This window comes from Nanorana parkeri, unplaced genomic scaffold (assembly GCF_000935625.1).
Source record: "Nanorana parkeri isolate BGI_ZX_2015 unplaced genomic scaffold, ASM93562v1 scaffold869, whole genome shotgun sequence".
Taxonomy (NCBI): Eukaryota; Metazoa; Chordata; class Amphibia; order Anura; family Dicroglossidae; genus Nanorana; species Nanorana parkeri.
This window is the reverse complement of record NW_017307137.1, coordinates 596,576-614,488: the sequence shown is the minus strand read 5'-3', so window position 1 is coordinate 614,488 and position 17,913 is coordinate 596,576. Positions and strand designations below refer to the sequence as shown.

The window sequence follows — 17,913 nt, the reverse complement described above, 5'->3', positions numbered from 1 at the left end:
TCATCAGCGGCTTGTGAGCCGCTGATGACAGCTATTATTTTGAAGGGGACAGTCTGCTGAACAGTTCTGCTATAAGCTTATGGTCGCTAAATCGACCATGAGCTTATAGCAGAACTGTAAATGCCACCGACGTAAGGCATACTGAGCTGGCCAGCCGGGAACACTTTTGTATGCCTTACGTCGGTGGCAGCGAAAGGGTTAAGGGCTTTTTTTGCTTTCTTCATTGTGCATATTTTCTTTCATTGATTAATTTTCCTTTGGCATATTCTAGTGTTAGTTCCTGCTCAGGTCTAGTTTCTAGAGTGTTAATTAGAGCATTGTATGAGTCTGGAAGGCTGCATAACAGTAATGCTACCACGTTGTTATCTTTAATTTCCTCTCCAATTGCACATAGCTGTTCTATGATTTCCAGCATGGCATTCACATGTTCACGCATTTCCTGGCCTTGTTCTAGCCTCCTCTTATATAACTTGCATAGTAGATATAGTTTCTTGTTTAGGTTTGAACGCTTATGCAGCTTTTGTAATGCAGTCCACATACCTTTGGCTATATTCTCTTTTCTAATGTGGATGAGCTGGTCGTCTTCCATTAGCAGACTTATAATTGCTTTTGCTTGCCTGTTCTTCATGTCCCATTCCTCCGTGGGTCCATTAGTAGGTCTGTCTATACTCAGTACTTGCCACAAGTCGTTTTTGCTTAGCAGCATTTCAAGCTTGAACTTCCATAGCTGGTAGTTGGTATTGTTGAACTTTGAAACTGCAAACTTCATATCTGAACTGCTTGCCATCTTTCAGTAGCTTAGATGCGACTCTTGTTGACTTGCAGTATTCTGTTTACTGCCTGGGCTTATAACATGTGTTTAGATGAAGCACTGAGATCTTGAGGAATACTGAATTAAATTTTACTTGCTTAGAAGAAAATTACATCTAAATACAGCATTGTGAGGAAAACAGAGATAGAAAAAACAGCTTCCTGTGTATCATAGATAGCCATCTACAGCTCAAAAGACAAATTATACAATTATATCGGTATATTAGAATATGTCATTACATTTCCAACAACCACAAAGAATGATGCCAAAACAATTAGCTTCTATAAGACAGATAACAAAATCTACACATCTGTTTTTACTAGTTTCAGCAGTAAAAACAGCCACCTTGAAACTATTTCAGCTTTTATACATGTAAACCCCTTATAGATCAGATACATTTTACATTTCTACTATAGGCCTGTATATTCAGCAATAACATAGTCTTTACGTAAGATAAAAAGGTACATACATTTTTTTTGGGGGGGGAGGGGCAAACTAGAGTTTCTTTTGACCATATTGCCTTGCAAAAATTAGTTGAAAATGAAAAAATGCATTTTTAAGCATTTTGACCAGTGTTACTTTTAAAAAATGTAGTTTAACTTAAATACGAGGTATACATTTTTTTCGATGATTTGTCCCATTTAAAATGACACAAACATTATGTTATTGATACAAAGTAAGTATGGCAAAGTTAATTGCTGTTTTCATTTTTTTTTTTAAGCATATAAAATAAACAAAATTTATGAAAAATTGAAACATATTAATGTTAAAAAATAGGCATAAAAAAATCAGCAGAAACATTATAGCTTAGGGGAGGAAGGAGTCAGTTAGAGTTAATAAGATGTTAAATACATTTTATTAAAAAGCATTTTTTTCACTTGCAGGGTTTCTTAAATTGATGTCATATGAAGATCAAAGGTCACACCTCCTGCTGTGCAATACATAGCAATTCCTGGCTATAATTTTGGCAGCCGGTAATTGCCAGTAATAATGGTGTGGGGAGTGGTGGCAGAGGATGAGGGGCTAAATGTAGCAGGCACTTCCTAGAAGACATTGCTCCTAGGTTAAAAATCCTGAAGTGGTTACAGTGACTTTCTAATTATCATCCAGGCACATTTTGTACTAGCAAAGCTACTGACGCATGCAGCATAATAGAATACATGAGTTAAAACAACCTTTGCAGTAACTAATAAGATTCATAGGATTCACCATGAAGCTTACTAAAAGTACAAATGTATGAGGTCACAGGGCAAGTGCATTTAAAATGTTTTACAGAACTCAGAAGGGACTCCTAATAACCATAACTTATTTTTGGGGGTACATTATTCAGCTCATCTCCAAGCAACCAAAACAACCATTTCTAAAGGTCCTTCTTAATCCCCTTACATTACAAAAATATTTTTTAAATGCCTTGCTCCATCTTCAAGTAGACTCTGTAATGTCATAACGGGTCCTGCTTAAGGTCCCTTACTAGCAGTTGCTTCTAAGTTGAAGGCAGGGCGCCCTGAGTACAGTATGTCTTTTTGGAATTCAAGAACCCTCAGCCTGCAGGCTTTCAGTGGGCTGGCTCAAGAGCGTTTGCTAGTGTGGATGGGCAGATGAACACCTACCTATCCTAGCAGAAGTCCCATTTCTAGAGCTGCAATGCCTATGATACTTGCATATTTGCAAGCTGAAATGCCACCTCTGTGTGCCTCTATGGAACTAATTATGACTTGTTGTTAAAGAACCTTTATTATTTCAAAGCTAAGATCCACCAACTATGATCCACCAATGTCCAGTGAGAGTACCTTAAAGTCATTAAGGGGCATGGAAATTGCAACTGAAAGGTGTTAGCCTGGCTAACAAAGTACTAGCAGTCATGTTTTTGTGTTAGGCAGGAGGATTTAAATGATGATATTTTGGTGTCCTCCACTAACTGGATCCCTAATTCTTCTTCAAGGCGTTCTCCCTGGGCATCTCCTGACTCAAGTGGCTGTAACTGTGCCACTTTGCTCCATGTTGCCCGTGTAATGTGGGCGCACATTAAGCTGCCCTCCCCCCGGCTCCCCTTTGGTCTTGGCGGCCGTGTCTGCAATCTGACTCTCAGAGTTCTGCTGTATAGTAATGCCTGCCTATTTTAAACCTCACTTACAGTGCATTTTGCACTTGGGATAGGTTTCTCCACTGTCTCATTAGCTGCCATTATTATACCCGTATTGTGACCTGCCTGGTATTCAACCCTTGCCTGTTCACTGAACATGTCTCTTGCTTGCTGTCTGGACTGACTCTTTCCTGTTTACCACCATGTCTCTGCCTGCTGTCTGTACTAATCTCTTGCCAAGTCCCTCTGGTTACTGTCCAGTTGAGCACATGTTCTGCTGTCGTGTGTGGACATCTGTATTTTCCTGATCCACAGGTACTCTTGTTCTACCCTTGCTCAAACTTTTGTGCTACCTGGCCAGAGAGTATAGCATTAATTAGTAAGTCCTGAGGGCAACCAGGTACTATTAGGACTGCATGCCTTAATGCAGTGTTTCTTAACTAGGCTCCCCAGGGTTCTGCTGTAGTTACAGTGAATTTATAGCCACCCAACAGTGGCTTTTCCCCCTGCCGCTACCTCTTATGTACTATTGCCTACATGCATACATACATCTTTCTCTCTCCTCTCTTGATCATCATAGCTGAAGTCCTCTATCCTCTTATTAATTTTGTTGCCCTTCCCTGTACGCTCTAATTCAAGGACATCTTTCCTGTTTCCTACTGGTGTTGTAAACTGAACTGCATACTCAAGATGAGGCCCGAGCCAGTCTTTTGTAAAGGGGTAGAATTATTGATATACCCTTTCAGTAAATACCCTTAATCCATAAAAGTATTCCAATAGCTGTGTGAGCTGCTGCTTCAATTTGCCTGCTTTTGCTAAGTCTGTGATATGCAAAGATCTCCCAAGTCTTTTTCCATCTCTGATTTCCCCAGGGGATCCCCTTCTAATGAGTAATTTGCATGCATATTTTTGGCTCCGAAGTGTTATTGAACCTTATCTGCCATGTAGCTGCCCATCCCTCTACTCTATGGAGGCCTTCCTGTAATGTTGCTATATTTTGTGACAAATGTTTTCCACTGCATAATCTGGTATCAACACTGATATAAACTCTTAATCCCAACCTCAGTATCATTTATAAACAAGGTAGACAATAGTGGCCCAATGAAAGAACCCTAGGGCACACTGCTGACAACCTTAGACCACTTAGAGAAAAAGCTATTTATTGCTACTCTCTGCACTAGCTTTCTATCCATGCACACACCGAATTTCCGTAATGTCAAGATACCTTTGTAAACAAAGCATCTGTGAGATACAGTATAGAATGCTTTAGCAAAATCCAGATAAACTACATCTACTGGAATTCCACTATCTAAATAGCTATTTACCTCCTCTTAGAACAGTAACAGGTTGGTTTCACAAGAATGGTTTTTCATAAACAGATTGTTATTTATGATACCATTTTTGCAGACAAATTCTTAAATATAATCCCTAACCATTACCTTAAATACTATACATACTACTGATGTTAGGTTGACTGGTCTGTAGTTTCCTTTTAGACATCTTATCCCTTTTTGTTAATATTGGTACCACATTTGCTCTACGCCAGGGGTGCCCATAAGGTCGATCGCGTTCTACCAGTTATTCGCTGAAGCATCCCACACATTATGCTTGCCCCTCCCAGCCTGCAATGTTGGACACATTTGGCCCGCCCCATCCCGCCCCACCTGCAATGTCTAACACATTTGGCTCGCCTCTTCCCGCCTGCAGTGTCGAACACACCAGAAGAGCCAGGAAGCAGGTAGTTGCTACTGGAAACAAGTTATAATCCAGTCATGCACACACACATGTATGATGTCAGTCATTTAGGAACAGAAACGAAAAACTAGCTCAGTCATGAAGGGGTTAATCTTACCCATCTGAGTTATGTTCCTCCTCTGGCTCTCTAACACACAGTTCTTTACATGCCTGACTCATCCACTTTCCCAGTCACCGTGGGGGAAGAATGATTGGATGTGTATTATATTATATCACCCCCTCTTTTACAGGGACTACAATAGTCTGATTCTAAACACCCCAGTCCCAGAAAGCATTTTAATGTCTTTGGTTTTCAAATACAGGTTCTCTTCTTCATTGATAGATCTCATCGAGATCATAATTGGAAAAGTAGATCTTACTACAAAAAAATGTGGGCAAACCTGCTCTACGCCATTCATTTGCTACCATTCCAGTCTGTAGAGCATCTTTATAACAATAGAATAGCAGCTTGGCTATAACAGAGCTAAGCTCCCTTAATGCTTACGGGCATAAGCCATCTCGTCCTGGTCATTTTTTCTTGTCAAGTTTTCTTTTGAACTTGAATTTTTGTCATCCGAGGTACATTTAGTATATTGGTATTAACATTACTGTGTTGCTTATTAAAACCCATCTTTTTTTGTTTGCAAATACTAGAGAAAGAAAACTGTATTTAGTACAACTGCCTTCTCCCTGTCATTTGTGAAGAACTTTCCCATGCTCATCTTTTATGAGGCCTACGTGTTCTGTGCTTTTCTTTTACTATGTATTTAAAGGATTTTTTTAACATTTTGTTCTACTTAGTGTGGCAATATGTTTTTTGTAATCTATTATAATCTATTTTATCTGCCCTGATCGCACTCAGGGCAGTTAACTGCACTAATTGCATTGACATTTTGTAAAGTCCATTTGTTTCTCATTTACTAGTTTTTGAGACTGTGTTACCTAATGGAATGTACTGGCTAATCAATACTACCCTAAAACACTCCCATTTGTCTTCTGTGTTCTTCATTAAGAATAATAGATCCCATTTAGTATCATACAGTGAGCAGCTCAGCTTATTGAAGTTGTCCTTTTTGAAATATAGATTTCATACCAACATGTCTTTCCTTCCTATCACCTTACAGTACATATAATCACATTGTGATCACTATAACCCAAGCTGTCTCTAATTTGCACATATGTAATAAGCTCCGCAGTGTTTGAAATGAATAGATCTAACAAAGCATTTTTGTCTAATTGGGGCTTCTACCAACTGACCCATGAAGTTATCCTGCAATAAGTTCAAGAATTGCAAGGCCTTAGTTGAGTAAGCAGTTCCTTTTGTCCAATCAATAATGGGATAATTAAAGTCTCCCATAATATTAACATTAACATGTTTCCAAGCTATTGAAAAGAGCTTGGTCTCCTCCTCATCCTTTATGCCAGGAGGGTCTATATCAAACCCCTGTGATTAATTTACTATTTGTTTCTCTCATTTGAAGCACGAGTCATAAAGACTCTGCCCCATCACAATTCTCGTTATTGTTATATTCTCTCACATTCACTTTCAGATTGCCCTTGACATGCAGACATACCCCTCCACCTCTTCTACCAACCCTGTCTCTCCAAAATAGAGTGTTCCCTATACTCATATAAGCTGGTTGACAAGGTTTCCAAAACTTCCAAAAAATCAAAATCATCCTTAAAGGCGAACTATGAGGTGAGTGCTTTTCACTCACCTCATAGTTCTAGCCGACTTGTGACAATGAGACTGTCACAGGTCAGCTCAGTAGATCGGGAGGTGAGCAAACACATACCGGCGTTCGCTCACCTCTCGATCCTGTCACAGCTCTCTGCCGTGACAGGGGAGGGGCTGGATTCCCCCCTCCGATCCGCCAGCGCTGACTGGCGGAACGGACGGGGGAGGGGGCGGGTACAGCTGGCTCTGCCTCTGGATAGGCAGAGCCAGCTGTCACTCACGCAGCTGGGCGGATCCAGACATAATTGTTGGGATCCGCTTCAGCTGCGGCGTCTCAGTATACTGCAAGCTGTAAAAACAAACTCTAACTCCTCCATTTTGTTTGCCAGATGTCTAGCATTTGTGTTCCTTTTAATTTTGTTCTGGAATGTATTATGTTTCTATTGCTCACCCCTGACTTATGAATATATATATTTTTAGGCCTCCCTGCTTCAGACTTAGATAACATAATTCCCCTGCAGACTAGCTTGAGCCCCACTTCGCCCTATTCCACCACCTCTATATCCATTGCCCACTTTGATTCTTGCTCAGTTTATGGAATATTCTTTAGTGATCATTCCTCTCAAATTTATTACATGAACTAATAATAATTGTTTACACAAATTACTTCTGTATTCTTATCAATTGATCAATTTATTCAACTGCTACAATAAGAAAGACAGTTAATGTTATGAACAACGGCAGTGTTTTATCACACTGCCAGATAAACAATGCTTTGTGCTTTGAATGTTTTCGACATGAGTGACTACTACTACTTTTCTGCTGAGTTCCTTCTACTGCATAGACAAAGACTGGGATGGCCAGTGCTGCTGTCCCCATTAGCATGACACTATCACACAGTTTTCCCTGAGCACCAATGCAAAGTTAAAGGTTTGCACTTAAAATCAATGCAAAGTTGGAATTTGTGCACCAATACAGGGTGTTTTGCGGTGACCACTGAACACAAATGGAAATTCAGGTTTTTGTTCTTTTTTACTCTGTTCTTCTGATATTTATATGCTTTTTTTTAGTGTTTGTGTTATTAACATATTTATTGCTATATCGATACCTTCCTAACCACACTAATGCACCACTGTAGACGAGACGTTCACCAGGATCTTAAAATGTATTCAAGGATTCCTCACAGGTATAAAGGTTGAGAAAGGTGCCTTAAGGCCTGTTTTTTTCTACCCTAAAAAATGCTCAAAAAATATCCCCCAAAAAGATCCCATTCATTTTTATGGCCCTTTCACAGCTGAATGTTTTGTCGCAATAAGCAAAATGCCCGTCGCTGTAAAAAGTACAGGAGCTTTTTTTGGGCATATTACCGCTTGTTTTGGCCCCATAGACTCAATAGGAAACGTTTGAAAAGATGCGTTTGGTGTGTTTTTGGGCATTTTAATGCAAGTTTTATGCGCTCAGAAATATGTGGCATCAGAAATAAATGCAGTGTTGTTGGGTGATGACTATAGATGCTTCATGTTGAAACCAGGTCACATTCAGTAACTTACACTACTTGCATTTAAAAATTGTATCTAAGAATGCATTAATGAACACAAGGTAGCATTAACTGGGGTATTTTATTTCTACCTGTAATTCAGCTTTAATATTTTCCTACATGGTTAACATTTTTATACTTTATTCCAGGCACTGGTAAAGAAGGAGTGCTTAAAGAAGCTGGTTTTCCTGTCATTGAAAATAAATTATGTAACAGCCCAGAATACCTTAATAACAGAGTGACAAGCCGGGAGCTGTGTGCTGGCAACATCCATGGTGGTATTGACAGTTGTCAGGTAAGACAATTTAACCTGTGCCCAGTTAGATTCTCTAACTGGTGAGCTGTAATGTCTATAAAAAAGGATAGCTGTGACTTACCTACGTAAAAAAAAAAGATATAATTTATAAAATAACTTTAATTCCAGTGTTACTACTACTACCCCATCCTATATTTTAATTGACAGTTGTCACACTTCTTCATAGAAAACTTTCACTTGTTTTCACAATGTTTTCTGAAAATTGTTACTATTTTTCGTTTCCTACAGGGTGACAGTGGAGGACCTCTTTCATGCTTTGATGGGGAAAAGTATGTTTTACAAGGAGTAACTTCGTGGGGTCTTGGCTGTGCTCAGCCCATGAAACCAGGTGTATATGTGCGTGTGTCTAAGTTTATCCCATGGATTGAAAAGACAATGAAAGCAAATTAATGCATCAACAGTACTAATGTTTTATTATATATGAACAAAAGAGACTGATAAGTATGTTAATATAGCAAGAATAAATATGCTTTTTGTCAGTTGGAAAAAAATGAGTAGTAATATTATTTATCAAATGCTTGTTGTTTTCATTATACTTTCTATGTTTCTTAAAGTGTAACTTCAAGCAAAGATAATTTTGTTTTTAGAACCCAATCCATCTTGGACAAAAAACAATCAGTCCTTAGCCTCTACAAAAAAAGCTTGATGGTATACTGGATGCTACACTAACCTGATCTCTGGCACTGTCCTGCACAGATTCACCGATCTGCTCTCCTCAGTGTCATTCAACCCACTTCCTGTGAGACAGGGCATTAATGGCCCTCCCCCTACACTGGAATAACAGAATACTGCACAGAGCAGCAAAGCATCATCAAGTGTCTTGCAAAGTGCCACACCCTGTCATTTTATATAAAGATTTTATTTTAAAGAAATGGGTGCTCTAATGGGGCGGGCGGGGGGGAGCGGGTGTATTCACAGCTTAGAGTGGTAACAGGTGTGTTGCTCACCTTAATTTTTAGTGTTTGCAGCTTTCTTTTTTTAGTGGGCCATTTGCCCCTGCTTTAAACCTGTTCCTCCTGTCACCTGTATATTTCAACACAGGGCAGTGCTGTGTAGTGACAAGAGCAAGTGGACCCTGATACACCCCTAACATTTGATTGACAACTGTATGCTGCCTCTGCATATCCCTCACTGCTTTCTCAAGAAACATATAAATAATTTTTTGTGTGAAATTAATGGTATTCTGTGCATCAAAAAAACGGAATTACTTGAAGATCAAATCAAAAGTATCCTCTAATGGGATAACCCAAAACTGGATCTAACCAGAACAGAAAAAGAAGCAGAGGGCCCAGATGCACCAATACAAATGATGATAAATATCTTGCAGTGTTTGAAATAGATGCTTTGCCCATGCATGTTAAAGGAAAAGGATCGCTTTAATGCCCCTCTCCTCTGCTCATATAAGCACCTTTTTATTTCTCCCACAAAGCTCTAACCTCTTCTTCTGGGTGCTTAGGAACATGTGATTTGCCCAGTGCTGTCACATGGGGTGGGAAGAGTCCTTAAAACCAAGCTTGACTGGACTCATTCAGAGGTTGCACAGGGCTGTCTATGGCAAGCAAAGAAAAGGTAAGTATGCCCTGCTGAGGAAAAGAGCATTAAAAATGACCCTCAAATGGGAAAAGCACAAGTTTACTTTAAGTAGTACATTACAAATCAACATTATCTGTAAAAATGAAAAGACATCTGCCAGATCCCTTTGATGTTGGATTGAGGTGGAGTTTCAAAAAGCCATCACTGAAAAGGTAAAAAGGGGACATGAACTCATATACTAGTCAGTGAATTACAAGAAAAGAGCCTCACAGATGAATACCTCTAGTTGAGTAGTTGATGTTTTTTGTCAAGCAAGGGGAGAGAAATATAATAAGAGGAGTCTTTAAAGCTGAACTTCAGGCAGAAACCTTAAATATTTATTCAGTGCATGGGTTCCTTTGTACAGATTCAAGCTTTTTTAAGTTCTCTGGCATTCCTGAGATCCAGAATCTTCCTTACTAAGTGGCTTTGCTCCTCTTAATAAGCCCCTATTTCCAGTCAACACAACCAGTCACTGCAGCCTGCTTGCCTCACTGCCCCCAGTGGTTTGGTTCTGCAGTGCTGACTTCACCATGTTGGCACTGTATATACTGTAGATAGAGACCAAGGGCAGGTAGTTGCTGGGACTACACTGTCTTTAACTTAACTGCTCAGCATAACCCCCCATGCAAACCGCCAACTTCCACTCAACTCATTTTGTCCCTTGCTATCCTGTTGGGTTGCTGCTTGTTGCCTAGAAACCAAGAAAACTGAAAAACCCCTCCATTGTAGAGGGTGGCAGGGAAACGATAGGTAAACTGATGCAATCTCATCATACAATCTTTGTACAATCAACTTTAAATTTACCAAAACTATGTAATTCGAGGACCTACCTAAACTATACAATCAATTTGTATCCAATCAGGAAGGCATTACATAGTTGTTGGTAGATATAAAGGAGATTGTACAATCAGACTGTAACTTGTGCAGTGAGCTTTACAAAGCTGGAGGCAGCCTAGAAGCAACATGTTGCTGAAGCCAGTCTGATCAACAGTGTCCATAGTACAATTTTAAGTATGCTGCATAATATTTTTGTGAATACACAAATACAGGAAATAATCCACTGTTTCTGGCTATATGGTATGCATAGGCACTTACACTGCTGCACGTGCTGTGCCAGCAATTGCACTACATTGCCAGAGCAATGACAAGGGAGTTCTCTGCTCCCTGTCACTGCCCATTTAGCCACCCACAGCCTCACACATCCATCTGCTCATCACTTCTACAGTAACATCTAAGACTCTTCCCACTTGCTGCCGCTAAAGAAAGCAGGATTTGAGCCCTGTAATGACATCACTGGGCTGGAAAAAAAGGTAAGAAAAGAGGTAAAGAACAAAACCTTTTTTAAGTTATCTAAAGTATAGCAGATGATTGTGGGTAATTAATACTTTGCACAGAGTTCAGCTATAATGCTGGCAAGGTTGTTATTTACACAAGGAATATTGATACAAGTGTCCAGCCCAGGGCTCAAAATTTCAAGTCCTGAGCTACTAGCCAGGCCTTAAAAGTTACTCGCCACCAGTTGCCCCACCTAACCCCTACCCTGCCCCAGACTTAACTCCGCCAGGTCAGTAATGTAACGCACAGCGCAGAGGTCAGTAATGTAACGCACAGCGCAGAGGTCAGTAATGTAACGCACAGCGCAGAGGTCAGTAATGTAACGCACAGCGCAGAGGTCAGTAATGTAACGCACAGCGCAGAGGTCAGTAATGTAACGCACAGCGCAGAGGTCAGTAATGTAACGCACAGCGCAGAGGTCAGTAATGTAACGCACAGCGCAGAGGTCAGTAATGTAACGCACAGCGCAGAGGTCAGTAATGTAACGCACAGCGCAGAGGTCAGTAATGTAACGCACAGCGCAGAGGTCAGTAATGTAACGCACAGCGCAGAGGTCAGTAATGTAACGCACAGCGCAGAGGTCAGTAATGTAACGCACAGCGCAGAGGTCAGTAATGTAACGCACAGCGCAGAGGTCAGTAATGTAACGCACAGCGCAGAGGTCAGTAATGTAACGCACAGCGCAGAGGTCAGTAATGTAACGCACAGCGCAGAGGTCAGTAATGTAACGCACAGCGCAGAGGTCAGTAATGTAACGCACAGCGCAGAGGTCAGTAATGTAACGCACAGCGCAGAGGTCAGTAATGTAACGCACAGCGCAGAGGTCAGTAATGTAACGCACAGCGCAGAGGTCAGTAATGTAACGCACAGCGCAGAGGTCAGTAATGTAACGCACAGCGCAGAGGTCAGTGTGACACACAGTGTAAGGAAGAAAGAAAAGGGACTTACAGTGCACTTAGCTGGTATTCAGGTGCCTCTTTTTTCTCCTGGGGGGGTTGGGGTGGAGGTCAGTGCAGAGATCCTTCTTTTCCCTGCTAACTTTCTGGATGGCCGGTCTCACCGTCTCTGCAGTCTTCCTCCCAGCCTGGCAGCTGAGGTGGGCGGAGGAAGCTGCAGAAGACAGCGGATGTCATCGAGGAGCGCCGCCGGCGGGACCAGAGATGGGACACTACCACCACGGCGATCGTTCACTTGTGTTCTCTCTTCTCATCGGCCGCTCCTCAAGAATAGAGAACAGAAGCAAGAAATTGCCGCGGCGCTAGTGTCCCATCTCTGGTCTCGCCGGCGGCGCTTCCTTGATGAGATTCCACTCCCCCCCCCGCAATTTTCACTCGCCAATTGCGAGGGGGCGAGTGGAAATTTTGAGGCCTGGTCCAGCCTATTGTACAATGTCATGACATTCACTGGTGTGAGCCTAGATCGGTCAAAATTTAATTCTACAACAGGACAACAATCCTCAGTATACGTCTAAGCTATATGAAACTTCTTTGAAGAAATAGGAAGCTGGAATACTTTCTGCCATGAACTGGCTTGCCCATTTACCAGAAATTAACCCTATTGAGCTCTTGTGGGAAGGAATGCATGGTAAAGTCCACGAGAAATAACCTACATGCCAGTAACATTTCTGGGAAGACAGACAGAAGATGTGGGTTGAAAAGTCTCTTGAATACCATCAAACACTGACAGCTAAAATATCAAAAGATTTGAGAAGCCATAATAGGTGTAGATTAATTCATTTTGGATGAATGTGAACTTTGAAGAATTTAACACTTATATTAAATAAAATGAACGTTATGACGTGTGTGATGTATACACAAAATTTCTGAATTGAAAAAAAAATGTAAACTTGTATCATACATTTACAAAAAAAAGAAGTATGATACAAGTTTCTAGGAAATTTACACTTTCCTGGTGCCTTTTCATGGCAGCATACTCCTGATAAATTCCACCCCCATACCCATCTATAGGACCAGTGTAAATCTATAAATGAGAGTGAGAAATCCCCCTACAGCATTCCCGTAACGAGACTAGACCACAGGAGGGAAATATGCTGCCATTGATAGGCACCAGCAAAGGAAAATTACAGGTAAATATGATACAATTTTCTGTTTTCCTGGTGCCTACATGGCAGCATACTCCTGATAAATAAAGAGCTTAGATTTGGGTTAGATGCAAAACATTTATTGAGTCACAGAAACAGAAGCCCCGATGGTGCTCCTGCAAAATTCCACAGTAGTCAGGACTCCTGGATCGATTCCAAAATGCCAGATAAAGGTGTGTTGCAAGGACCAGCTTGCCATTCTACATATCATCTCGAATGGAACTCTGGCCGGGGCTGCCCACGCTACAGCCATCGCTCTGGTCGAATGAGCCCTCAGCGAATCAGGAGGTTGCTGACCCACTACTCTATATGCTCCCCTAACAACCTACATGATCCAGGAAGATAAGGTTTTAGCCTTTTCTTCTTTACCCTTGAATCTTCCCCCAGTGACTACAAACAGATGATTTGATGTTCTGAATTTGTCAGCTTGAGGTAAGCCTTAAGAGTCCTAGCCATGTCAAGTTCATGCAGACTTTGCAGATGTGAATATGCCATAAAAGCCGGTAACACCCATTTTTTGGCTAAGTGGAACAAAGAGAGAACCTTCAGAAGGAAATGAGGGAGAGGGCGTAACCCCACCCTATCTGGAAAAAATTAAATGAAAGCCTTTTCAGCGGCCTGAATTTCTGACACAAGTGATGGCTACCAGAAACATGGTTCCTCCATGGGAACAAACTTTTAATTTCTGACACAAGTGATAGCTACCAGAAACATGGTTCCTCCATGGGAACAAACTTTTAATTCGCCAATATATCTAGCACAACAGATAAGTCCCATTGAGGAACAAACGGCCTTCTGGGAGGACACATTTTTAATACTGCCTTCAGCAATTGAATGACTAAGGGATCGCTAGCCCATCTAACTCTATTGGTTGCAGAAATAGCTCCAACCTGGACCTTAAGCGAACTTGTCGGGCAGTAGGAAGCAATGGGTCAAAGTCCAGCTAAGAAGCAAATTTAGAGAATCTTAGCCAGATATGATCATACACGCTGTTTGTGGAACCTGCGTGGCCAGTATGGAAGTATCAATATGACTGTCGGGTTCTCCCTGGAAAGCCTCGCCAGAAATCTGAGAATCTCATATTCTTCCACCTCTGCACTCCCTGCAATCTCACCAACACCCCTTTTCCACTCTCCCTATCATCTGCCTCCACCACTCCAACCAGCAAACAGCCACCCGTAGAAACTTTTGCCACTTTAACCCCTCTCTTCTTTACTCTGCAACAGACTACCTTTATGACAAAATCACAACCCTTTCCTTTCGAAGATGTTTGACACTACTCCGTCCACTACCCCACCCCTTTCAACTGGTGTCCGTTGTGACTGTTGTACAGGGATGCGGACCCAGAGGGCCAGATCACGCCAAGGATTGTCTGCTCATCCACTACCAAAGGCTCCTCCATATGCTTGTGGAGAGCAGGATCTTCTGACTTAACAACTTCTTCCTCCACTGGGTGAGGAAGCCTCTCTGGAAAGACGTCAAATGCCAGTGTGCCCATGAAACCATGGGAACACAGGAGGCTATGGTCCCCAACAGTCTTATGCACTGGGATGCAGTCATTGATAATGAAAAGATTGCCTTCTTGACTTGGATCTTATGGCTACGGCCTTTTGAGGAGGAAGTGAGACTGAACTGTCGCAAGTATTGAATTCTGCTCCCAGAGAGACCATCTGTTATGTGGGATGTAGCTGGTTCTATTGAAAGTTGATTAACCAACCGAACTTGTTCAGTGTCATCAGGAGAATCTCCCTGTGAGAGATCAACAAGACTCTATTGTTGGATAGTAGTAGAATATCATCTAGGTAATGGTGTATGCATAAACCCCATTCTCAAAGAGGGGCCAGGATAGATTTCAACACTTTTGTGAAAGTTCTTGGTGAAGTAGAGAGGCCAAAAGGTAGGCTGACAAAATTAAGATATAGATCTCTATTTTGAATCTCAGAAATCTTTGAAAGGACGGCAGGATCGGAACATGTAAGTAGGCGTCCTATAAGCCCACCGATAACATCCAGTCTCCTGGTTGTATGGTGTAACGGCACCCGTCGGCTCCGTTCCGCTCCGGTCTCACCTCCTGCAGGGTCGGCCGCTCTGCGTTCCACTGTGGAACGCGGAAAGACGCTCGGCTTCCTGACTGTGAGGTGCACAGGGTGCGTTCCACAGTAGAACGCGGAAGCCGCTCGTTCGGGCCGGCGCCACCTCCCACTTCCTGAGACTATTTAAAGCCGCAGAAGAGGCAGCATGGCGTTCCACTATTGGAGTCAGAACACCTGCTGCCTCCTGGACCTTAACCACTCCTGCCTGTACCCAGGGATTCCAGAGCCTGGACTACGTCACCCTCAGCCCTGAGGATCCACCACTGCTCCTACCCACAAAAACTAAACCACAAGTACTGCTCCGCAATGAGCCCTTTTGTATACAAGCCTACAAGCCTCATATGTGACATAGACTGTTTTGCAACTACCACCTGTGCTCTGGAACAACTGGACTTAATACATGTGTATGCTGTGGCTCATCTTACCATTGATTAATATAACTTAATTTGACTTCAGTGTCTTCTTTGGACAACGGGTTATGTCCGCAACTATTTAGTTGATTCCATACGGCTGTGATGTTAAAATCTCAAACTCTCCGCTAAGACTGAGAGTGACGCCTGAGATTCCTGCCTGAGAAGCCATCTCCTCTTGCCAACTTAACATATAACACTCCGCAGTTGCGATCCACGCTGTTACTCACTACAGCAGACGTGGCATATGGCCTGAACAATAGTCTGAAGTGACTCCACATTGAAACTCTCTCGGCGAATATACCGAATATATAGAAATCTATCACTGGCCTCCATTCATCCATTTTCTATTTCACAAGGCATAATGGGGAAAAAACCCTTCAAATGTGGGAAACGGGGGAAAACAGCACCCTGTCTCAACAGAACATTGACACAGCGATGAAGCACCTATTTCTTCTCGGATTATCGTTGGTGTGAAGGAATTTTGTGGGGGTATTGTCTTGAATGTCAAAAAATGTCTGTTTGATCGTAGATGTCACCCACAGATCCTTGCACTGTTCCACCCAAATCTGCGTGAACCGATGTAATCTGGCTCCAACTTCGTCCGACTGGGTGGTCAACCCGTCAAAAAGACTTTGAAGGGGTTCATGAAGGTCGACTGAGTGCCTCTCCATTCCCTCTTCTAATCCCCTGATGGAAGGGTTTTGAACTCCCGTATCTTGATTACTGTTGCCTTGATGAAAAACCTCTCTGGCACTTTGGCCTCCGATCTCGTGGTAGCAGGCCTGACTTCCCCCCAGCGACTTGAAAAATTGCTGCCTCCATCCTCACCCCTAACAGGGATTTCCCGTCATGCTGAAGCTTACACCACAACTGTTTTGAGGAAGGATCTGCCACCCAAGGCTTTAGCCATAGAGCCCGTCTTGCTCTTACAGAATGTAACATAGAATGAGACGCACATCTGATAGTATCGCCTTTCCGACTAAATCCGCAGTGAGCTCACCCAGAGCCTTAATAATGTCTTCCTTGGGAAGATACTGTCTAATAACCACCTCCAAGGTATTCGTTCAGCATGATATAGCCCTGCACACAGAACAGAAGGCAATAGTGGGCTTACAGGCTACCCTCGCTGCCTGATAGGATTTTCGAAGATCTTGATTAATCCTTCTATCCAGGACATCTTTGAATGAAGCGGAGTCCTCCATGGGCAGGGTAACATTCTTAGCTAAACAAAGTATAGCCTCCATTGGCGGACCTATGGAACAAAGGGCTCTAGTGCAAGATTTTTTTTCTCCAGCCCCCCTTCCTGCTCCCAAGGGGAGGGGGGCAGAACCAGATCGCATTGGCCCCCCAACCCCCCCAGTGGTCTCTGCACTAAAAGGAGCTTACACTCTAATTCTTCCCAATGGTCACACACTATTATTTTATATTCATATAGCTCTGACATATAAGGTAGTACTGTACAGAGAACACTGAGACAGTCACATCAGTCTCTGTACGGAGGAGCTTACACTCTAATGCAGAATGCCATCATCTATAGAGGACTACAAATCCCAGCAATACATTATAAAGCAATGCAGAATAATAGTATATGAATTTGGTACATACTCTGTTCTGCCTCTCTGCTTTGGAATGCCGGCCTAATGTTTTATGCACAGGGTCTCAGGAGGGGTACGGAGGGCCACAGGAGGGGTACTGAGGGTCTCAGGAGGGGGAGATGTGCGGCAGGCAGAAGCGCTGTAAGCAGGTGCCACGTGGTTCCTCAGAAGGCTGCTGCGCAGGACCTAACGTAGCTGAATGAATTTAACAAAATTAAATTTCCAAGCTGCAGAGGTTGTAGTTGTAAGACAGAGTACAAAGGTTAGTGATGTAATGCAGAGTGCAAAGGTATAACACAGAGTACAGAAGTCAGCGGTGTAACGCAGAGTACAGCGATCAGTGGTGTAACGCATAGGTCAGCGTTGTAACGCAGAGGGCAGAGCTCAGCGGTGTGATGCACAGTACAGAAGTCAGTGGTGTGACGTAGAGTGCAGAGGTCATCGGTGGGACGCACAGTACAGAGGTCAGCGGTGTGACGCAGAGTGCAGAGGTCAGTAGAAGTGACACAGAAAGAACAAGAACTTACAGTGAACACAGATGTGATTCAGATGCTCTGCCCTCATGCCCTCTTTCTCTCCAGGTGGTGGGGGGATGCAGCCATATTTCCAGCATCTCCTAAGATGAAGCCTTTAGCCACCTCC

General features: G+C 42.5%; 1 protein-coding gene across 1 annotated transcript in view; it reads left to right on the top strand.

The window, feature by feature from the left end:
* PLG (plasminogen) overlaps positions 1–8,670 on the top strand; it is a 64,038-nt gene extending 55,368 nt beyond the window's left edge. The window contains exons 18-19 of the mRNA XM_018565642.1: positions 7,993–8,138; positions 8,388–8,670. Coding sequence (XP_018421144.1) covers positions 7,993–8,138; positions 8,388–8,549 — 308 coding nt within the window. The 3' untranslated portion in view covers positions 8,550–8,670. The remainder of the gene's footprint in view (positions 1–7,992; positions 8,139–8,387) is intronic.
* The last annotated feature ends 9,243 nt before the right edge of the window (positions 8,671–17,913 follow it).